Below are 23,888 nucleotides of genomic sequence, written 5' to 3' on the forward strand. Positions count from 1 at the left end.
GACCCCGAGCCGCGGCCTGAGGCCCCCAGCACTCGTTTGCAGACCCGGCCCGGGGCTTAGACCGCTGTGGGCGGGAGCGGCGGGCGCCGACCTACTCGGGGACTTCGGCTGGCTGGTGGCAGCTCACGCCCCGCCTCTCCTGAGCCCGCGGCCCGCAGGGGCGGCCCGGGGGCGGTGCCGGCCTCGGGGCGGAGCCTCGTAGCTCCTCCTCGCGGGCGGAGGCCGGAGGTTTGCGGCGGCCTCCCGGTACAGATTGGTCACAAACTCGAGCGAGGTGGACGTTCCAGCCGCCTAGGATGAGGAGGTGCGGCCGCCACTCGGGGTCGCCGTCGCAGCTCCTGCTGCTGCTGCTCCCGCCGCTGCTGCTCGCGCTGTCAGGCGCTGGCGCGGCCCAGCTCTCCGTGCTCTACTCGTCCTCAGACCAGCTGACGCTGCTGGATGCGAACACGGTGCGCCAGACCGTGCTCGGCTCCAGCAGCGCCTGGGCCGTGGAGTTCTTCGCCTCCTGGTGTGGCCACTGCATCGCCTTCGCCCCGACGTGGAGGGAGCTAGCCAACGACGTGCGGGGTGAGAAGTGGAGGCCTCCCCCGACCCACCTGGGCAGGTCCCGCGAGCTGTCCCGCTAGCCTGTCCCCTCCTCTCTCGCCTCTTCCCTGGCCCATCCCCTCCCCCCAATTTATAGCCTTCAAGTTCTCCTGGACTCGCAGCCCCCAGTCCTCTGCTCCAGGGTGGTCCTCTGTCAAGTCTGTCTCTTAGCTGTGAGCAGTTTCCTTGTCCCCTGTGTTCTTTCTTGCCTAGGACTTACTCCAGTCCGGCGTTGTGGCGGTACCCTTCCTTGTGCAGGGACCCCTTCTTGCCAACTTCTCTAGCCATCGCGATGGCACAGTGCTGGGGAGAAAAGAGAGCTGACGTTCTTTCTACCGCCCCCACCACCTTTCTCCACCTCATGGCCAGTTGCATAGCTGGCACACACATTTCCTTTCTCATTCCTGTCTTTGAATTGGATGCTTTCCTGTTTGCCCATTTCCAATCCAGCTGCTGCCTCTAGCTCTTTAGCTTCCTGTCCACACCATTATCAGTCTTTCCCTTGGGTCTGGTCTCGCTTATCCTTAGCCTTTAATCCCACAAAACCAAACTAAACATAGGCCTGTGGTATGTCGTTGGTCCTTGCTCGGTGCTCTAGTCATGGTCCTGGACATTAAGACCATGTTTCTTTGACTCTAAAATACCAATTGTGGGACCCACCGTTCATTTAATTACAGCCTAAGGGGTAGCAGGATTAGAAAAACTACAAAATGTATAGAGATTTTTAAGGTGTGTTGTGTTATAGCAATGCTAAAATATTTAAATACTTAAGACCTAGAGCTGAGGGGACATGGTAACAATGGTGATTATATACTGAGTGCTTAAACAGTAAGCTTAAAGATTCCCTACAGTAGAAGCATCTGCCTAACCGAAGTTATGGCCGTCTGTGGGGGCAAGAGTGGCACAGTGATGGACAGGAACTGGCTTCTGATTTTGCTGCTTATCTGTGGACTATTCCCTGGTTTGTGGTGCCAGGCAGGGTACCACAAAGCTGGCCATCTGAAATAACCATGGATGAGAACTGTAAGCATCTCAGGAAACAGGCATTTCTAGAGATGGGCAAACTGGAACTGCGGTCCCCCTTCTGTGGGGTTGGTGGTTCTTAATAAGTTCAACTGTGTGCAAATAGTGCTTCTGTCTATCCATGTTAATTCTCAGACTTAGTCTCCCCCTCCTGTGAGCAGCTGGCAAAGCCATTACTGAAGTTTTTACATGGAATGGTGTGGAGTTTTCAAAAACAATTTTTAACAGCACTTACAAGCTTTTCCCCCTACCTCCAGTTTATACTTGCCCACATGCCTCTTGGTCCCATCATCCACATGAGCAGCCCTTAACACTATTTTAATGATGTCAACACATCTGGTCAGGGCAGTAGGAAGAAAGAATGTGCACTATGGAACTGAAAAGCTGAAGGAAGGTCATGTCGGGACCCAAACACCGTAAAACTCCCCATAGGTTTCTAAGTGGAGTCCGTAAGAGCCGTCTAATGGCAACACATAGACTCATTCTAGAAGATTCTTGTGTTTTAAGTGTGCTGAAAGGAAAGATTAGCTTCCAGCTGACTCACATGTTTGGCCTCTTGTGCCCCGGAGTTTCCTATGAGTTGCACATACAGGTACATACTGACGTAGCCTGTTTCTGTATGAGAGTTACCATTTCCAAAAAGGGTCTTGCATCGAGAGACAGTCCTTCTCTGAAAGGAAAGCCAAAAGCAAACCTTAACTTATGGAAGGAGAAACAGAGACATCAAAGTCTATGGAGATGAATCAGGGGAAAATAAGAGGTAGGGGGGTCTCAATGGAAACTGGGGGTCTCCTCTTTTGGCCATGGGGGTAAGTCATTCCTTCAGCGAGATTGTATCGGTGAAGGGACAAATCTGGAGTTGACCCATGGCAGTGAGGGGAGTTCCCTGCTGAGAAGCTAGTGCTGGCTTCCGTGTTCTGAGCTGTGTGGCTGTGGGCTGGCAGAGGGCTGCACTCACCACTCTGAGTCATGGCAGGAGCAGACTTCCTTGTACTGCTACAAGTGTTTTGAACAGGAACAGAGAGAGTGGAAGCTCATGGGAGCTGGGGAGACATTTATAATCCTGACCAGCTGGCTTTAGGATTTCTCTGACTGGACAGGGCTCATTTCTTAGTGAGTTGGATGGGAGGGTCTCTGGGAAGTCACTGCCTGGGGCAGAGCACTTGTTTCTGGGGGCTTGCTCGCCCCTTTCTGCTCCCGAGCAGATCCTCTTGTCTTACCATATGTTTGAGGAAATGATTGGGTCTAATTGGGACCTTCATTACTATTCCCTGGCTAATCATTCAGCAAATATTTGTTTAATGACAAAACATTGATTGCATAGCAGCTGGGCCAGTGAACTCTACATAGCAGGAAAATGGGCAAACACATGAAACCGTGTTTGAAAAGACAAGCGTGCTTCACCTATTTCTTATGGGAGGAACTGAAGTGGGGGAACAGTCACAGAAGGACAACCTAGTTGTTACCCATTTCTCTCATGCCAGCTCTTTGCTAAGAACATTTCATCTTCACCTGAGAAAATAGATTCCTTGTCTCTATATCCTCCATTTGTTTTGGCTCAAATTCAAGATAGGGTAGGCCATTGTCTTGGGTCTTTGGCAAGGCACAAGTGTAGGTCAGAGTGAGTGTTTATGGTTTGAACCCAGAAACAGAAAAACATGTCCTTTAAAAAATCAGCAGGCAAAATGCTGATGGAAGGTTATTTTTCTCCTTAAAGATTTGTTTGTTTTTATTTTATGTGTGTGAGTGTTTTCCCTGCATGTGTGTCTGTGCACCACATGTATAATTGGTGTCTGCAGAGACCGAAAAGGACATTGGGTCCTCTGGGACATTGGGTCCTCTGGGACATTGGGTCCTCTGGGACGTAGTATCAGATGGTTGTGAGCTGCCATATCAGTGCTGGAAAGCAAACCCAGGCCCTTTGCATGAACAGCAATGGCTCTTACCCCATGAGCCATCTCTCCAACCCTTGTGGGTTCTTGCCTTAGTAGTGTCCGACTTCACAGCTTGAGCGGGAGGAGCGATGACTGGAGGAAGAAGGGCTCTCTGTGCAGGAGAGCAGCGCATACAGAACTGACGTTTATAAGGCTCGCAGATTTGGCTTCAGTGAGCATTGCTGGCTTTGCCATTCCGTTTGAGAGCATGGATGACATCTTGTCCTTGTGTCCCTGTGATGCCTACCACAGAGTGTGGGAGCACACTCATGACAGCCAGTGACCAAAGCCTCGCAGGAGTCCAGATGAGAGCATGAGCAAGGAAACTTTCTGTTGGAGCTGCAAAGGGCATTGGAGACCAACAGTCCTGGCCTTCCGACCGATGCGGATCTGAGTACTGGAGAGGAGGCATATGGAGCACACGTGCATTGGCCAGGAGCTATGAGGGTCATTCTTCTGCCTCTGGGCTCGGTGTTCTTCTTGCACCAAGGAGCTAGGAGGTGACTGCCTGGGACTCCAGAGGACACTTGTGTATGGGCACAGCAGAGTTCCCACTGGAGGTTTTCCCCTCACCCATCATTGCAAAATTTATACCTCTCTTGGCTTCTCTTGCCATCCACCTTTTCTACTCTCCATTTTCCAGCTACTGTGTTGCTACTAGAGAAATTATTCTGCCCAAGTCGAAATGTAGTGGGAAGTGCTTCTCCTCAAGAGCCAGTTGGGGTGTGAGAAACCAAACATCAGAAAGCCCCTCTCACTGACGTCAGAGCACTTGTCTGTCCCACCACATAGCTATGCTGCACCAATGAGACAGTCAGAGAAAGAAAATTTAGTTTAAATATCTTAATTGGCTTTTATTTGTGATTCTAGAATCCTGTAAAGTCCTGATGAGCTGAGTGAGGGTGTGGCCTTACTGACAAAAGGGCTGAGGACAAGAGAACACAGAAGACAAACCCAAAAAATGTATTGGTCATTTCATAGTTATTTCCTTGTAAGCTTTAGAGCAGGGGTTCTCACCCTTCCTAATGCTGCAGCCCTTTAATACAGTTCCTCATGGTGTGGTGACCCTCAACCATAAAATTATTTCATGCACTTACTTCATAAGTGTATTTTTACTATTGTTATGAATCATAATATAAATACCTAATATGCAGGGTATTTGATATGTGACCCCCCAAAGGGGTGGTGACCCACAGGTTGAGAACCACTGCCTTAGAGAGACTTCATTATAATGTTGGCTAAAGCTGGCCTTTTGTGGATGTGGCTATTATCTGTCTCCTGCTCTCTTGGGAGGTCTGATAACTTGGTTTCAACTTAGTAGCTTAGAACTTCAGCATAAGTTGATTCTATCTTGTATGGCTTATTGCCTGCCCCTGGTGCTTTAGCTCAGTCCAAACCAGTGGGCTCCTGGAAATGATATTTAATACATTAGGATCATGAATATCCAGGCATGCAGTATCTAGTGTAAAGTGCAAACCATAGCTGTATATGTCATGTGAAAAACATCCCTGCTGTGGGACGTTTCACTCCTTCAGCTAATAGCATTTAAGATAGCAGCCCACTTGGGCATGGTCTTTTATACTGTAAGTGCAGCTGTAAAACGTGCACTCACCCTCTTTCTCTTTTTTATGAATAATAGAGGGTTATTTATTTAAGGGAAACTTACAGATTACTGTCCTAGATAACAGTCCTCTGCACTGACAGGAATAGAGTCTAGCAGCTGGAAGCCAGAGCCAGGAACAAGAAAACAAGCACACACTTTACAGCTACATTTACAGTGTAAGAAACCACGCCCAAGTGGGCTGGTATCTTAAAGGCTGTTGGCTGAAGGACCTCCCACACCACATCCCTTGGTCAGAACTTAACCATCATCTAACTTGCCCCAGCCCCCACCTCCACCACCCGTTGAGATTGAAGCTGGTCAGAAGAGGTACTGGTTTCATTTCATAGAGCACAATTAATCACGGTATAAAGAAAGCAAGGCAAGTTGGTGGCACATGCCTTTAATCTCAGCGCTTGGGAGGCAAGTGCATACAGATCTCTGAGTTGGAGGCCCACCTGGTCCACATAGCAAGTTCCAGGTCAGCTAAGGCTACATAGTGAGGCCCTGTCTACAAAGAGGATGTGGGGGGTGTTGCAAAAGCCAACCAGCCCAAGCATCATATTCCCTCTGGTCCTCCACCTCTGATCTACATTGCATCCTTGTCTTCCTGCATCCCTATTGAAAAACCAGTGTCGAAGCTGTCTGTTCTGGTCTGAATCATTTTGAAATTAGCTCCAAGGCTCAAATCCTGGGTTCAGATTTTAGATTCATCATTAATTAGCTTACCATGTCTTAGGCACGGTTATCTGATCTGTTTTATAGTTAAGGAAAGCAGATTTGGAGATAAATGCCTTAGTACTTCCTGATCGGGTTGTTGAGAACACTGAACTAGATAAATTGAGCACACAATAAACTCACTCCACGTACTGATAGCACAGTCCTCTAAGTAAGGCTGAAGCCCAGGTTGCTGCTAGTTATTGAGGCTGTTTAACTGGAAGGCACAGCTATTTCTGTTATTTCTGCCATTTTCTCTTAAGAAGGCTATACTTGGAGCAAGAGCATACATATAAGGGTAATGCCCTGACCCTGGTACAGTGGGCAGAGGAACAAGTAAGTTTGTCACGTCTCCTAGGCTCTCAAGGTAGGAGGCTTCTGAGTCCCTATCTTCACATGGTGGCAGTGGAGTGTGACGATACAGAATGTCCCGCTCTTTCCTCTTCCTATGTGGTTTGGACCGATATTTCTTAAGGATAGCTGGGCCTTTCCTGTAAGTCTCTCCAGATCAAAGTTCTTCCCTAGAGGCAGAACAAAAGGGACTAGTTCAGAGTGTGCCAGATGGCCCTAGAAGAAGAACTGTATACCTCACTAGTCCTTGGTCTCCCTTTGGCAGGAACACGGAAAGGACTTAGTGTGCTGTCATCTGTTATTCCGTGAGAAACTCTGAACTTGAGTTGGAGGTGGCAATTGGTGAGCTCTTCTGTGACCTTTATCTGTAAAGAAGTGGCTCTCAGCCTTTCACAGGGTCACCTGAGGTCATCAGAAAACACAGACGTTTATATTACTATTTGTAACAGTAGCAAAATTACAGTAATAAAGTAGTAATGAAATAATTTTATGGTTGGGGGTCATCACCACATGAGGAATTGTACTAAAGGGTTGAAGGCTGAGAACCACTGCTTTGAAGGATGAGTGAATATTGAATGAATCCAGGCATTATCACAGACTTCTTTAACCTCACCTACTACCTAGACTGTAATAAAACTGAGGCTGGACATAAAGAGAAAGTACCAAGATCAGAGCAGTCATGAACTGAAAGCTGTTCCCTGGTCTGGGTTGAGTGCCTACTATGTGCTGGGTAAAGGTTGTTTGGCAACAAGGAGTCTAAAAAAACAAAAGACAGAGCTGTACACACCAGTCATTGTGTAGGTCCGACCTTTGGACACATGAGGCAGCTCTCCTTGGGAGAAAGTAGTAGTCCATCTGAGTCAGATCTCACAGGGGAGTCTGCAGAGAGGGAGTACCTGGAGACATGTGAGCAGCGTGCTGTCAGGGAGGGAGGACACCTTTGGCTTTGCTTTGGAGTAATGCTGAAAGGGAACTAGATATGTGGACAGAGGCCAGATCTTCTAAGATCCTCAGAACTGCCAAGGAGTATGAGTAGAGGCTGGCACAGTTAGAACCGCAGAGAGAAAAGACGAGCTGGCAGCTGGAGAGGCTGGTGATGCAGAACCACATTAGAAGTAAGTTGTATGTGGTTATTCCAAGAGCCCTGTGGGAGTTGCAGTACCAGCTCACTGGGTGTGGAGGGTAGCTTAGAAGGGAAATGAGTAAAGAAACCAGATCAGGTGTCCAGGCCACTTAGAACAGGACAAGGAAGTGATGGCTCGAGTAGGGGAAGATACTCAGGAGGGAGCGTAGACAGGATTTGGAGTCAGGTGAACAAATCCCTGTGGACAGGCTATTGACTGTTCCTACCAGCAGTAGGGCAAGGCTTGACCCACAGGACTAATCTCTTTAATGCCTCAAAGCTTGGAGGTCTGTGCTATATAATTTGACACTGGCCACAGCTTCCCCAAGGTTTATGTGGTCTCATGGATATGTGTCCTGCTCTGTGCTGGAATAGACCTGGCACCCCTGACCTGAGTTAGAGCTCGGGGAGCTGTTAGTATGAATTGATTTTCTGTCAGTTTCTGGTCTGTGCCATTATTTGCTCTGCTAGTTCTCAGGGAGAAGTCGCTAGGTCTGGGGCCTGAAGAGGAAACATGACCAGTCTTCCTGACTGTTGGTTGCCCTGCGGCTTCCTCTCCTGGGGTTCCTGGATCTCCTGCTTTCTTTCTCCCCACAAATTTCTTTCTGGAATTTGTTTCTCTGTTTTGGGGTAGCTTGCTGGGGAATATAAGCTCCCAAGGTATGTTCTACCTTTGGGAGCTGATCCCCATCTTAGGTAGCTCTTCAGGGACAAAGGCAGTCCACAGTCCTTATTTGTCTTTCTTAGCTTCTCCAGCCCCATGCCACACCCACTAAGCACAAAGGGAGCATAGATGCCATTACCAGGCAACATACCATGCTATTTAACTGCATCCTAGGTCTAGGGCCTTTCTCGTGAGGCTCTGCCTAAATGAAGACTGAGGGAACTGTCTCAGAGGTCAATTTTTGAAGAGAATATGCCCTTCCTCAGAGGAGTTTGGGGGGATTAATGGCTGTGGGGTTTTAGATGGAAGAGCAGCAGAAGGCTAGCTTCTCTCACTTACTGGAATTATCTGTCCTTTCAGACTGGAAGCCAGCACTGAATCTTGCTGTCCTGGACTGTGCTGATGAGACCAATAATGATGTCTGCCGAGACTTCAACATCGCTGGCTTCCCAACTGTGAGGGTATGTGACAAAGGGAAGAGGGAGCTGGGGGTGGCTCCAGCTGAGCATGTAGCTCCTCTTCTGCATTCCCTGCTACCTCTCTGGGCTTCTGAGCTCCAGTGAACTCTCTGATGCTTCTGGGCCTGAGTCTTTAAAGTCCTGGCATCTGGGGCACTGTCCACCCTCTGGTGGTGCACTGTTTTAGAGACAGGCAGAGAAGGAGGGGCTCTTCGTCCTGAGAGAGTCTGTCTTTATGACGGAGATGGCACGTGGGAATGCTAGGGTGGGAAGATTTCTACATTGTGTTGTAATGTAGTCATCACACAGGCTAGTGAGTGCTGCTAGCTCTCAGGGTCATTTTCAGTTCTCACTTCTGACCTCCCACTCTCGGAGGCCTGGTCATACTCTACAGCCTCTCTGTAGACAGGACCATCCTCTGGCCCTTGTTCCTCAGAGACACTGGGGTACTTCATCCTTATCAAGGAAAAGCTTTGACACAGAAATACGCCAGCGTGGCTTAGGGGATTGCCTCACCCCCATAGTCAAAATGTGCAGTGCTTCATTCAGATGGCAGAGCTTCCAGGGACAGAAGTCACCAACATCCAAGGCATGCGGGTCCTCATACTCCGGCTCTGGCAGTACTCATTCTCATGAGCTTTCTGATGATCCTTCGTCAGTGATCACAGTACACCAGCGATTCTTTTAAAAAATAGTTTTTAATATCCAGGTTGTGGTAGCACACACTTTTAATCCCAGCGCTCAGGAGGCAGAGGCAGGTGAATCTCTGAGTTCAAGGTCAGCCTGGTCTACAGAGTGAGTTCCAGGGCATCCAGGACTACACAGAGAAACCCTGTCTCAAAAAAACAAAATAAAAAATAGTTTTTAATTTTATGTGCCTTGATGTTTGGCCTGCATGTGTGAGGGTGTTGATTCCCTAGAACTGGAGTTATAGACAGTCTAGACAGTTATAGGCAGTTGTGGACTACTGTGTGACTGGGAATTCCAGGTCCTCTGGAAGAGCAGCCAGTGCCCTTAACTTCTGAGCCATCTCTCCAGCCTCCCAACAAGTTAATGTCTGGACAGTTACCATGGTTCTTAAGAGTCCAGAATGATGCAGTTGTAGCAGTTAGGGGAAGGGTCCTCCCAGGGCTCAGCCCTGCCCACAGAATGACAACTACATAAGCAGTTTCTCTATAACCACTAAGAATAATCAGGAGATGCCTTTGAAGGCTGAAATGCCAAATATTATCCCTGGGACAATGTATCTCTGATTTCAGGGACCTCAAGTTTCAGTCCAGTCTACAAGCCTGATCACTTAGCAGTTTCATCTGCAGGAGTGCCCATCTCTGACCCCCACTGAACTCAGTCTCCCCACCCCAGAGTCATCACTTCCTAAATGGTTACCACTTAAAATCAGGACCCAGGCCATGTTCTCAGACCAGGTTGCTTTGAGGAACAGTGTGGCAAAACAGTGTCTACTGCCACACCCCCCAGGATGCTCTTAGCAGTCACCCCTCTAAGTAGAAAGTCTCCCTGGCAAGGACATTGCTTGTCCTCTTCTCCAAGATGTGTAACAAGGTATTTCAGTGGAGATGCTCTGTGCAGACCCAGAGTGAGCGATACTAAGTGGGAAGCTGTGGGAACCCCAGTGTAGCAGATGAAGGCATCATCCATAGTGAACCCTGAACCCTGGGGGTTAGCTACTGTATAGCTCACAGGGAGACCATTCAGGACATGAGTTGGGGTTCAGTAGGCCCTGACACCTGGACCTTTCTGTTCAGCCAGGGAGCTGCCAGATATAGGGTGTGAGGAGGAGGCCAGGTAGGTGCAGGTTCAGAGGCTCCTCAGCACCTACCGAAGTCACGCAGTACACGCAGCCTGGATGCCTCAAGTGACTAATCACCTTACCTGCCCAGCTGACTGTGGGAGAGCCTGGGAGGGACCTTACCTAGTCCTTCTGGCTTTCCTTTATTTCCAGACTGGTAGCACCTGACTGAGCCAGTTCAGTAGACAGCTGTCCATTTCCTAAGCTCTTGTCTGGCCTCCCTTGGCACGGCTTTGCTTCCCTGAGGAACCTGCTGCTTAGTTTCATCTGAGGAGAAGCACCCAGTGCCCTGTCCTTAACACTCTAGAAGATGGCCAGGTGGTTCATTCTGTTGCTGGGCCTCTGCTGCAATACTCTAAGCAGTGCCTTTTAGATGACCTCTTTAAATGACTACTGTGACCTGCACTAAGAAATGTGTATTTCCACTTTTGGGTATATACCCAAAGGACGCTCAATCGTACCACAAGGACATGTGCTTGACCATGTTCACAGAAGCATTGTTTGTCATAGCCAGAACCTGGAAACAACCTAAATGTCCCTCTACCAAAGAGTAGGTAAGGAGAATGTGGTGCATTTGGAGTACTACACAGCAGAAAAAAATAACGACATCTTGAAATTTGCAAGCAAATGGATGGAGCTAGAAAACATCATATTGAGTGAGGTAACTCAGACCCAGAAAGACAAATATCATATGTACTCACTCATAAATGGCTTTAGAAATAAAACAAAGAAAACCAGCTTACAATTCACAACCCCAGAGAACCTAGACAACAATGAGGACCCTAAGAGAGACATGCAAAGATCAAATGCACATGGGAAGTAGAAAAAGACAAGATCTCCTGAGTAAATTGGGAGCATGGGGACTATGGGAGAGGGTTGAAGGGGAGGGGAGAGAAAGGGAGGAGAGCAGAGAAAAATATATAGTATAGCTCAATAAAATCAATTAAAAAAAGTATGTATTTTACATTGTGATCCTAAATTTGGTTTGTGTTAACTATTGCTAAAGTAAAAGTTTAATGATATTTTTTGTTCCACTTAAAAAAAAACCATGACTGCTGGGCGGTGGTGGCGCACGCCTTTAATCCAGCACTCGGGAGGCAGAGGCAGGCGGATCTCTGTGAGTTCGAGACCAGCCTGGTCTACAAGAGCTAGTTCCAGGACAGGCTCCAAAGCCACAGAGAAACCCTGTCTCGAAAAACCAAAAAAAAAAAAAAAAAAAAAACCATGACTGTCCCTTGATAAACTGACTACTTTCCAGCCCACTGCTAGGTTGTTTCTAGCGTGTTTTAAATCCGTACTCACACGTTTCAGATCTCAGTCTTGCCTATGAAAACCTGAAGTGTCAGGCTCCCTAAAAAGCAGAATACATTTGAAAAGTCAGCCTTCCAGCCAGATAGCACTACTGCCCTAACTACTGCCCTCCAGGGGCCAGACCCTGTCTTTGCTCACTACCATTAAAGGTTGTGAGAGCCCGAGGTGAGGACCCATGGTGGGACACGCCATTCTAGTGAGTGACATGTGTCAGTGCTCTTTTTCTCTGCCTCAGGCCCTTGCCAATGAGCGCACGTTGGTCTCCCAGTAGTCCAGCCCATTTAGAAAGTCCCTAGCCCTGAAGGCCAGGGTCTTGCTCCGTCAGGTCCCCATCAGGCCAGAGTAGAAGGAAAGAAAGGCGCAGGGAGGAGGGAGGTGAGTTTGCAGTGGGTTTGGGCTGAACAAGCAGTAGGCCAGAGCAGTGCCCCTAATTAGGTGGTGAAGGCCTACTTAGTGTCTCTAAAAAGATCACCAATGCAGATGCGAACTCACTGTTCCACTGCTCACTGTGTATGGCAAAGGAAGTCACTTAAAGGCCCCACCAGAGTCCCAGATTTCCTGTCTGTGAAAATGGGTGAACACTGTCTATTAATAAGATCGCCAAGTATAAGAAAGGCTTACCTGGAAGCGCCCAGGCACTGGCATTTTGTGGAGCTTGGTAAGTGTTAGTTTTCTTCTTGTTTCTTGTCCCCTGGATCTAATGGTAGTTTCTGTGTAGTGGGTGTATCCTAGGCACAGAGTAGCTTGGGCAGGGAAGGTGAGAACTGGCCCCCTATTATGGGCAGAACTGTGTGGCATGTTGCACAGAGGCTCATGTTCAGGGGTGAAGTAGGGCAAGGGAAGTAGGACCCCAAGAATGGCAGGTCCTTGAGAGCCAGACAGAGTATGGAGCGCTGTGGAGTGCAGAGTCTGGGCTGTTGCTTTATAGAACTCTTACTAGAAGCCTGTAGCCAGATGGTGAGTTTTCAGGAGGAAAGAGAGAATTCAGGTCTCCTACCTCCACTGTCTGTCATCCAGCCATCCTCTTCACTGATCTTTCACAGCACAGAAACTAAGTAGCTAAGGCAATTGATCTTTCTGAGCTCAGAATAAAATACTTGTAGACTTGATTATGTTTCTGAAAACTGGTCCTATATGCTTGACTCCAGTGCCACCACCAGTCTTCCTGGAACTCTGTTTAGCTGTTGTCTTGTATTGTGCTAACAGTTGTCCTGCTATTGTGGAAAGACCATAGCAGCAAGTCCAGGGAGACAGAAGTGCCTTCCTGTCTCAGAGCTGGAGAGATGCCTCAATGATTAAAAGCCTTGTTGCTCTTACAGAGGACCCGAGTTCAGCTCTCATTACCTCCATGGTGGCTTAAAACCACCCTTAGCCCCAAGGTATCCAATGCCCTTTTCTGACTAATGCAAGTACCAAACACATGCATGGTATATATACATACATGCAGGAAAACACACATACGCATAACATAAATCGAGGCGGGGGGGGGGGGGGGGAACCCTGAACAAATGAACTGCTGCCTGTTGTCATCTTTTCAGGGGTAATTGACCTCAGTAGGCACACACCTCCAGTGGCTGACTTAACAAGGATGTATTTTCCTAAGAGGACAAAAATGTGCCCTGACTAGATTTCCACTTGAGCTTTCGAGATGATGAAAGGGCTATGGCTGCTGGACTGGACAGCTAAGATGCTAGACACTATACCAGGCACAGTGGGGCTTGCAGTGATGTATGAGCTGTTAGCACTATCCAAGTCAGGCAGGTGGGTGGGTGCCTTAGTCACTGTTCTGTTGCTCTGAAGAGACACCATGACCAGGCAACTCTTACAGAGGTTTAAATGGGCCTTGCTTACAGTTTCAGAGGGCTAGTTGATCATCATCATTGTGGGGAGCATGGTGGCATGCAGGCAGACACACTGCTGGGAAAGTAGTTGAGGGCTACGTCTTGCTCTGCAGCCAGTGGGAGGTGAGGAGACAGACGCTGGGCCTGACATGGGCCACCTCCTCACCCACCTCCCCCATCCCCGTGACAACAAGGCCACACCTTCTAATCCTTCTCAAACAGACTTCTCAATAGTCTCTGTTGACTAAGCGTTCATACATATGAGCCTGTGGAAGCCATTCTTATTCAAACCACCACTAGACCTAAGTTCAGGTTGAAGGTCATTGTTGAAGTGTATGGCATAGTGGAAAGTTTGGGCTCAAATCTGGAAAGAAATGCCTTAAATGTATTGAGTTTGGATCTTACTCATAGCCCATGTAGACGTATGGCAATGGGAAGAGGAATCCCATAATTATTCCTTAGAGAAGGAAACAGTGGCAAGGAGGAAGACAATTGGATACAAGATTGAGAGGGTCTCTCTCTCTCTCTCTCTCTCTCTCTCTCTCTCTCTCTCTCTCTCTCTCTGTGTGTGTGTGTGTGTGTGTGTGTGTACTTTCAGGAATCAGTTCTCTCCTACCATGTAGATTCTAGGGATTGAACTCAGGCAGTCAAAGTTGGCTGTGAGCTCTTTTGCCTATTGAGCCACCTTACTGGCTGAGGATTAACATTTCTGACTCATGAAGCGAAAGCAAACAGGGAGTAATGTAATAGATCAGGAACTAAGTTCTCACTTATTGGCCCTGGTCTAGACAAGGTGAGAGGTTTTGTTGACAGGTGACAATGCTGTTGAAGAGGTATCCCCAAGTCAGAGTCATAGAACTCGCCAGATGACTGGATGGATGGGGGTTGTAGGGAAGGGACATGCTAGTTTGGGAAACAGGGAGGAGTACTGATTGCTGGGTGAGATAAAACACAGGTGCAGAAGTAGGTTGGTGTGTGGGTAGGGGTGCCTTGACACCTCTGTGGAGTTTACCAGGAGGAACCAGAAGTCTAGGACAGGTAAGGACCTGAGACACAAGGCTCAGGTAGTCAATCAGCTGAGCAAAGTGAACGACTTGGAGTAGAGAAACAGCAACTTCGTTCTCGATTCTTCCATTCTTTCATTTGAAAGAATAAACTGAGCCCTTCCTCCTGATGGGGCCTTTAAGGGCTTTTTAAATGAAGAATGACATGATTTGATGTGTAACAGCAGGTGAAAGACTAAGAGAAGCAGGTGGTACTGACAGTGACCCAGGAGAGCAGCCAAGGGCGGAGTTAGGACAAGGGCTAAGAGCCAAGAAGGGCTAACAACCAGGGAGGGTGGCAACATGAAAAAGAGAGGGAGGGGGAAGGAAGTAGGGAGGGAGAAAAGAAGAAGGAAGGAAGACAGGAAAGAGATAGTTTCAAGAAAATGTACATTGGAAACAAAAGCTAGGCAGGGAGGTGGGAAGCAGCGAACAGGCAGTGCCTGGGGTGCTTGGGATCGGCTAGAGAGAGTCACCACGCAGCTTTCCTGAGTGATTTCAGCTGAGTGGTGGGCTCCGAGGAGTGGGGAGAGATTCGGGGAGCAGAAGAGATTTGGCAGTGCAGGGGAACAGGAAATGCAGTGACTGGAGAAAGAAGGAAGGCCTGCCTGTTGTCCCTCCCTTCTTCCCTTCTGTGTTACAGTTTGCATGAGTGTTCTTAAGATCTCTTTACAGCCTAGGGTGTAATGAGAAAGACATTAGAGGTGTGGGGGCCACTTTCTCAGAGGATAATACTGTTCTAAAGGTGGATAGGAAGTTTCTGAATGCTGAGAAGGCCACGTGGTCATGGCACAGAACTTCCTTTATCATGCACTCTGTGACAGGGGCCTCCTGAGTCACTCTTGGTTTCAACTCAGAGTTCCTGTGCTAGATTAGAACCTTGAAATTTAGGGTGAAAGAGATGCCTTTTGTTAGATGGCAGGGAGAATGCCACCTCCTTTTTTTAAAAAAAAAAAAAAGATTTATTTATTATGTATACAATGTTCTACCTTCCTGTGTCTTTGCAGGCCAGAAGTTGGCACTAGGTTTTATTACAGGTGGTTATGAGCCACCATGTGGTTGCTAGGAATTGAACTCAGGACGTCTGGAAGAACAATCAGTGCTCTTAACCACTGAGCCATCTCTCCAGCCCTGCCACCTCCTTTTAAGACAAGTATTTGCCCAGACTTAGGCGGCCTGATGGCTGATGAAGGAAAGGTACCATGTTCTGCAGAGCTGAATATGACTGCTATAGCTCTGAGGAAGCTCCCCATTGAAGGCTGGTCCATGACTTGGGAGGTCTAGAAGGAAGCCAGAGTCTGTCTTGTGAGTGTGTGCAGCTGCAGGACCACACCGAGCAAACCACCCTGTCACATTTGTCCTCTTCTGAGAAGCAATGTTTATCCATTAAGATTCTAATGTGTGTTATAAACTAGATTTCATGTCACAGAAATTCAGGAAATTTGTGATTATTTTACAAGTATTAGAATAATAATTTTACTAGGTCAAGATTTGTTCAGTAAATGTCAAGAACATGGGTGTACTGTGGCATATGTAGATGGGTTGTTTTCACTTGTGAATAAAGTATTGCATTTGTATTTCGAAAAGAGAACGGAGTAGAGAGCAGAAGGAAAGGCAGTGAGGTCACAGGAAGCCGGCAAAGATGGGGGGGGGGGATCGCTGGTTTCTGCAGTCTCTTACTCATGTGAATTTTCCCTTCCTGCCTACCCATGAATGGAACAGACCAGTCCTAGCTGGTCAGTGTTTCCTGGTGCTAAAAGGGTGTGTATATAGAAGGGAATGATGGTGGTTGACATTTACTGAGTCCATTATTAGATGTACTGGTTACTGTACCTTAATTACTTTAGCTTTTATGTTATTGAATCTAGACAATTCTAGGCTGGTGCTGTCATTCTCATTTTAAAGATCAGAATACTAAGGTTTAGAGAAGCTAAAGGGTTTCCCAAGGCCACACAGCAAGAACATAGCAGAGCCAGCTCTTGAACCCTATAGCTGCAGCTAACCACCTGCTTCAGATAAGACTGGGGTTTGAGGTCCTCATGAAGGAGCCTTCAGGCTCTTCTGCAGATAGCTGAGTATCTTGCAGGACAACCAAAGTCTTCCTCAGATATGAGGACATAGGCAAGAGCCCTATAGCCATCTTGCCCCTTTGGCAGAAGCCCAGGTTGTAAGTTGCCTAGTGCTCTCTCTGCCCTCTCACTCTGACGATAGACTGTCACACATATGGGGAAAGAGGACAACATGATGTCGAAAGGGGTCCATGTGCTGCAGTCTTGTTTTTCTGGGGCACAGGTTCACCACTCTGTAGGTCCTGTCCTGGATTCTTGACCCTTGGCCTAGTGCCATGACGGCTGGGAGTCTCAATGAGGACACACCGGCCTCAGAGACCCATTTCTAGGAAAAGGCGGAAGGACAGATGGGTACATGGAAAGCTAACATGTGCCAAGGAATCACTTTCTTCTTCAGATGGCCTGCATGAAGGCCATCAGTGACTTTTCTCACTCACTGAATAGCTTACATAGCAATGTGCAGGTACCAGTGCTTCATGGAGCTGGTCTCTAGTGAAGTTTCTGAGCTGCTGTCTCGGGTTCGAAGAGTGCTCTGGCACTGGAGAGGGATTGAATGTGAGGACACTAGATAAGGTCCCAGAACAAAATCTCCATGATCTCACTTACAGGTGAAGAAGGTGGGACTGAAAAAAAGATAAGTAGTCTGTTCAAAGCCACCCAATTAAATACAGGCCCACCTGACATCACCACTGACTCTTGTCTGTTTGTTTGCAGTTTTTTAAGGCCTTCTCCAAGAATAGTTCTGGAACAACATTGCCAGGTGGGTGCTCTGACTCTGGCTGCTGTGTTGGCATTACCAGTATCTTCTCTCTAGCCCTTCTGCTTTTACCTGGGTCCTTAGGGGGTCAAGAAAACCCTTCACAAAGGTAAAGAGGTCCCCAAGCGAAGTCTGTTTTCCCACATATGTCTCCTTAGTCAGCCTAGGAGATGCCTCAGCAAAGCCCGTTTGAGCAGCCCTTCAAGTGTGACCTGTCCAAAGTCCTGGGTTTGTGGGTGGGACACCATCTTCCCAGAATAGCCCTAAACCGGCAGCCAGTTCTAAGGGACATCATTCTGTCCTCGGGATCCTTGACCCTTGGCTGAATGCCATGATGGGCTGGGAGTTCTCACTGAGGAGACACCAGCCTCAGAGACCTATTTCCAGGAAAAGAAGCAGGGGCACATGGGCACCGGGCAAGCTGACATGTGTCACAGAGTCACCTTGCTCTTCAGATGGCCTCCGTTGGTGACGCGTCACTGCTCACTAGTCAGATCCCAGTACGATGGGCAGGGATGCTTTGCTTTAGGCCACAAGAGCCCTCACCCCACCCTCTTCTCAGAGGAGGGCTGGCATGTGCTTCTTCTTGGAATTGATTTGGGGATCCTTGTTTGTGAGTGAAACTGACAAGGGTACAGGAGTCTGTTCTGTCCTGATGCCCTCTTTCTGTTCTCATTTGTAGTGGCCGGTGCTAACGTGCAGATGCTACGTAGGAGGCTCATTGATGCTCTGGAGTCCCACCGTGACAAATGGCCCTCAGCCTGTCCGCCTCTGCATCCTGCCAAGTATTTTGGGTTGGGGCAGGCTTAGAGTAGTATAGGCCAGGGGCCCTAGCATGGAGAAGGTGTTGGGAGCCATGGGGCAGAGGACCCACATTGATTCTTCCTGTGCCCTTTACGTATGGGGTAGATACACCAATGTGCCAGACATACTTTAGAGTAGCTGGTAGTGACTTCTTTTCGCTTCAGGTATTGAGGAGCCTCATCCTTTGAGGGCTGGCTGAGGGTTGAGGGGCCCGACCTGCTAGGGGGAAGAAGGAAAAGTGTGTGGTGGAGTTCTCCAGATCATGCTGCTGCTGCTACTCCTGTCGGGTCCTCAGGAGCGTTTGTGAGTGTAGGATGTTTTCTCTGGCCTAGTCCAGGGAAGGCCACTGGCAAGTGAGAGGACAGAGGAGATCAGATTTGGAAGAAAAGGCTAGGATGTTCAGAAGAGTAAAGCCCTGTTTTTAAACTGAAAATGGTCAACTGGTCAGCTGGTGTTGAAGCCAATTAACAATGACTCCTTTATCATCTTCCGCAATTCCTTATCTTCCTGGAAGGTCTTATAGAGACCTGGGCCAAGTATATATTCCTAATGTAGGTTAGACTCCATCTGTGGCGATTGTTGCCCGCCCCCCATGATAAACATTTTAAAAGAAGGGAGGATTTGTTTTGACTCATTATTTTAGAAGTTTCAACACATGTGGCAAGAGCCATTATTTGGGATCTGAGATGATACAGAATATCATGGTAGCCAGAGCTGCACGTCTCATGGCAGCCAAGCAAGAACAACAACAACAACAAAAAAAAGAATTCAGGACAATATAGCCCCCAGGGACATGTGCACAGTTGTGTTGTGTACTTATTCCAACTAGGTCCCACCTCCTGATTCTGCCATCAAATACAAAGCCATACACGATGAGGGTGATCTACTGATCAGAACCCTCATGAACCTCAGTGAGTGGACCACTGGCAGAGAACTAAGCCTTCAATGCATGAACCTTTTCTGGGGATATTTCATATCCCAGCCATAACGTCATCCCACTAGAAAATGCACAGTAGCCTGTACCCCGTTCCTTTTTTCCATTTCCTCATGGCTGTGTCTGTCTCATTCTCTTACACACACCCACACCCATACACACACACACACACACACACACACACACTCAGAGAGAGGGAGAGAGAGAGAGAGAGAGAGAGAGAGAGAGAGAGAGAGAGAGAGAGAAAGACGTCCTTTATAGTACATTTTCTGTACTGGGAACCTTAAAAGCAACAAACTGGCCAAATCTGTCAACCTGTCTCAAAGTGATCCTTTTGATGCCCTTAGGAAGAATATAGGCAGATACACGTGATGAAACTTGAACTGCCTCTTCCAGAAGGCTGAGGACTTGCTCCTCTGCCAGCCTAGGGTAGGTATGAGGATGTGGTCAGAGAGACTGGCCACCTAATGCCACCCAGAGGTTGATGTTATCTATAGAACTTCTTTTGTGTCTCTCTGGCATATCCGTTCATACTGACACCAGGTTGGATTCTAGCATTGACCCTTTCTGTTTGGAGGTATGTGCTCCATGTCCTTGGGTTAAGAGCAGGGAAGTGAGACACCAGGGTGAGAACAAAGGAAGGTGCACATCCCCTTACCCATGTGCCTTGTCGCCTGACCTCCTCTCGTGCCTATGCTGGGTGCTGTCTTTTAACTGGAATGAAGAGACGTAATTTCTTTGAGTTTTTAAAAACAACGTGTAGCTTAGTTCTCTGGTTGAGAGATAGAATTTACCTTCTTATTCATTTCTATCCAAGAAGGCTGGGCCTCGTTCTCCTCACCTTGAGCAGAAGAGGTTGGATTCATTGGCTTCTACATTCTCCTGACCCAGGACTCTAGGTCATTGCTTCCCTGTTCAGAGAGGAAAGCGTTGCTCTCCCACTGGTCATGACTTGCCGTGGACCAGGGCTTGCGTTTAATGGGTTCTAATCACCAGTCTCTTAGGGAACCAGTAAAACCGTCTTCAGTAAGTTTGGGCCTTACCCAGAACGTGGAGACAGCTGGTCTGCCAGCATCCCCACCACTTCTCCCCAGCCTGCCCCCTGTTTACTCCTGACTCCTAAAAGGGACAGAAAGAAAAATATAAGACAATAAAACCCAAGGCGGGTCAAATGAGAAGATTAGGTAGCATGAGTGGCATCCTCTGAGACTGAAGGTTTGATGTCCTTCCATGGTGGGCTGGCAGAGGGAGGCCGCAGGGTTAAGGTGTGCTGCATTGGAGGTCCTGCAGCCTTGGGGGTCTTCACCTCATTTCCATGGGCTATCGGGCTATGGAGGAAAAGTGACCCCATTCATCTCTTACAGGATGAAGGAGATCAAAGAATTCTTTGCAAAAAATAACACAGAGTACCTGGCCCTGATCTTTGAAGACAAAGACTCCTACGTGGGCAGAGAGGTGAGCTGCTCAGCTTCCCTGAGTCTCAGAAGAGTCCCTGGGGAGGGATCTCAGATGAGACCAATGCATACAGCTGGTCCTTGTACACCTGTTAGCTAGGCACTGCCTGACCCCTGCTGGGGCATATGGGAAGTGTAGCTACCTTTCCACTTGAAAAGTTAGTGTCGCTCTCTCCTCTCTCTCTCTGAAACTAAAAGTAGTCCTGCTGTTTATTGAATCTAGGACTAGATACCAACACATATCTGCTAATCCCTAAACTTCAGAAAGCGGGATAATATGTATGTCTAGGATCACACAGCTAGCAATGTGGAAGAGGGCAGTTTGACTCAAAACCTGTGTTGTTCCTTCACTGCCCTAACTACATAGAATTGGGGTTTAAAAAGGGGGAAGGGAGTGAGGGAAACAGATACGTGAGAATTAACCTGGTCCTTCCTGAGGAAACTGGATCCTTGGCCAGCAATGCAGACTGCACTTCTCCGTCAGTTCAAGGAATATTTTTGGTCAAGTTGCCCAACTTTTTCTGAGCCTTATTCCTTGCTATTGAATAGAAGTAGCTATGTTTAGTAATATTAGAAAGCTCAGTAAGGCAATTTAGATAAAGAGCTTGAATGAGTGGCCAGCTTGCAGAGGGACTTTATAAAGATTCACCTCTTCGCCTGCCATAAAGAGCACCCACTATGGTGCTGGTTCACGGACTTACCACAGATGACTTGGGAGCCTTTCTTGGTGCCAGGTGGGTGTGCCAAGACCATGCTGTTCCAAGACCTTGTTCCAAGCTGGGAGAAGAAACCTGAGGGGGTGATCTTAGATACATACTACTGTGGACAGGACAGTTTTCCTTGCTGATGACCTCTGGGACCTCTCAGCTCTTCAGAGTGTAGTTAGGGGAACTGCCAGCAGTTCTCTTAGAGTGCCTGGCCCTCCAGGGTCCCTATCTGTGTATTGGTTAGGCCTGTCAAACACAGGTGGTTGACAGAGCTGATTAGAATCAGTTCTCCCTTCACCGCACACAACATCACTCAGCATCACTGTGCTCCCTCAGCTACAAGACAGGACTGTTTACTATTACTGTCTGTTCTGCTTACAGAATAGCATTGAGTTTGATCTGGTTTTGTTGAGATAGAGCTCCACATAATTCAGGCAGACCTATGATTCACTAGGTAACTGAGACTGGCCTTGTCTTGGTCAGTGTTCGATTGCTGTGAAGAGACACCATGATCACAGCAACTCTTAAAAAAGAAAGCATTTAATTGGGGCTGGCTTACAGTTCAGAAGTTTAGTCCATTGTCATCATAGCAGGGACATGGCTGCATACAGGCAGACAGGGTAGTGGTGAAGTAACAAAGAATTCTATATCCTGATCCACAGGCAGCAGGAAGACAGAGCCTTGGGCCTGGCTTGGACTTTTGAAACCTCAAATCTCCCCCACTGCCCCCCTCCACTTCTTCCAACAAGGCCACACCTCCTAAACCTTTTAAATAATGCCATTCCTTAAGCATTTAAATATATGAACCTATGGGGACCATTCTTATTCAGATCACCACATCCCCCTCCACACCCCGGCCCTCATGGGCTTATTGCCATATCATAATGTGAAGATGCATTCAGTCCAACTTCAGAAGTCCCCATAGTCTCAACACTGTTTAAAAGTCTGAAGGTCAAAGTCTCTTCTGAGACTCATAGCAGTCTCTTAACTGTAACCCCTGTAGAACCAAAATAAAAAAGCAGATTACATGCTTCCAACATACAGTGGCACAGGATATACATTACCATTCCAAAAGAGAGGAAAAGGAGCATAGTGAGGAAATACTGGACCAAACAAGACTGAAAACCATCAGGGAAAACTCCAAACTGATATCAAATTGCTCTTCAGATCTCCAACTCCTTTTAGCTGTGTTGACTGAAACCCACTTCTCTCTCTTGGGCTGGTTCCACTCCCTATTCGCAGCTCTCCTTGGCAGGTACCCATGACTCTTGGCAACTCCAACATCCTGGGATCTCTTGAAGGCAACCCAGGCTTCAGCTTCACAGCTTCAGGAAATGGTCTCTCTGGGCCTCCATACAAGGACTCTGCTGACACACCTGGCCTCAGAGGCTTTCCTTAGCTGTGGAGAGAGTCCACACAGCTCATTTCTTATGTTCTCTGCTGTTTGCTGGGCTTGGAACCCCCCCCTTCAGTCACAGCTTCACAGCTTTCTGTTTCCATGGTTTCCTTAGCTGCTTCAGCTTTCACTCAGCTGGACCTTTTCAGAAGCTTAGCTGGGTGGGGCCTGGCCTGAGGCCATTCCCTTTATTTATTTATTTATTTATTTATTTATTTATTTAAGTCCAGCTTTTCTTTAACCTCCTTGAGCAAAGGACATAGCTCCATTGCACTTCCTGGTTGCTCCTTTTCTCCTCAAACTGTATGTTTTATATTTTTTCCTTGCTCAGCTTGTTCTTTTTTATTATAGATGGACTAAGAGTGACCCTTAACAGCCACACGTCAGAGTCAATACCAGCTTGCCTTGAAATCTCCTCTGCCAGTCATTAATCCAAAATTCTTATTTAGCCTCAGGTCGATTCTTTGGACAAGGGCAGAAAACAGCCACATTCTTTGCCAACATTTCACAAAAACAGTTCTAGGACACTTACTCATATTCTTCTCTGAACCCTCTTGTGCTGGGCCATCATAACCTACATTGCTTTCGGCCCCACTGCCTTCCACATCCCTACTAGTATAGTATGGCCCATTAAGCCTTGCTTATTGTGTTCGGCTGCTTTCCTAATCCAAAGTCCCATTTTGCCAACAAGCAACAGGGTCAGGTCTGTCATAGCATAGTGCCCTGCTCCCTGGTACCAACTGGACCACTACAGGCCTTGAACTCATGCCTTTCTCGCCTCCACCTCCCAAGTGCTGGGATGACAGGTATGTCCCACCTTGTCCTGGTGTGTGTGTTCACACAGGCATCTGCATGCCACGGTGCACATGTGGAAGTCAGAAGGGAACCTCAGACGTCAGTCCTTACCTTCTAGTTTACTTGAGGCAGGGTCTCTCGTTCACTACTGCATGTGCCAGACTAGCTGGCCTGTATGCTTCTGTGTCTTTTCCTGTCTTCACCTCCATTTCCCCATAGGCATAGGATTACAGATGCCTGCTACCACCCCCTCTTTTACATGAGTTCTGGGCATCTGAAGTCCAGTCCATCTACCCAGCTTAAATTATATATTTTTAATAAATAACATATATGTCTACCACGTGCTGGCTATTATTACAAGCATTTTAATGAGTTTTGTCAGTGCAATCTTCATAGCAGCCCTCGAAGATTTCTGTTTGTTACTGTTGTCATCATCATTCTGCAGGTAAGGAGGTTGAGTCAAGGGCAGATTGGTCCGGTAGCATCAGGACGCACCTGCCGCAGCTGTGGTGTGG

The 23,888-nt window shown here is 47.8% G+C and overlaps 1 protein-coding gene across 2 annotated transcripts in view; it reads left to right on the forward strand.

The window, feature by feature from the left end:
- Positions 1 to 210: 210 nt before the first annotated feature.
- The window catches only part of Qsox1 (quiescin sulfhydryl oxidase 1), a 37,792-nt gene continuing 14,114 nt past the window's right edge, over positions 211 to 23,888 (forward strand). For both annotated transcript variants that reach the window (XM_057770361.1, XM_057770360.1), the window contains exons 1-5: positions 211 to 567; positions 8,358 to 8,458; positions 17,241 to 17,286; positions 17,966 to 18,068; positions 20,386 to 20,476. In XM_057770361.1, coding sequence (XP_057626344.1) covers positions 297 to 567; positions 8,358 to 8,458; positions 17,241 to 17,286; positions 17,966 to 18,068; positions 20,386 to 20,476 — 612 coding nt within the window. In that variant the 5' untranslated portion in view covers positions 211 to 296. The remainder of the gene's footprint in view (positions 568 to 8,357; positions 8,459 to 17,240; positions 17,287 to 17,965; positions 18,069 to 20,385; positions 20,477 to 23,888) is intronic.

This window comes from Chionomys nivalis, chromosome 5 (assembly GCF_950005125.1).
Source record: "Chionomys nivalis chromosome 5, mChiNiv1.1, whole genome shotgun sequence".
Taxonomy (NCBI): domain Eukaryota; kingdom Metazoa; phylum Chordata; class Mammalia; order Rodentia; family Cricetidae; genus Chionomys; species Chionomys nivalis.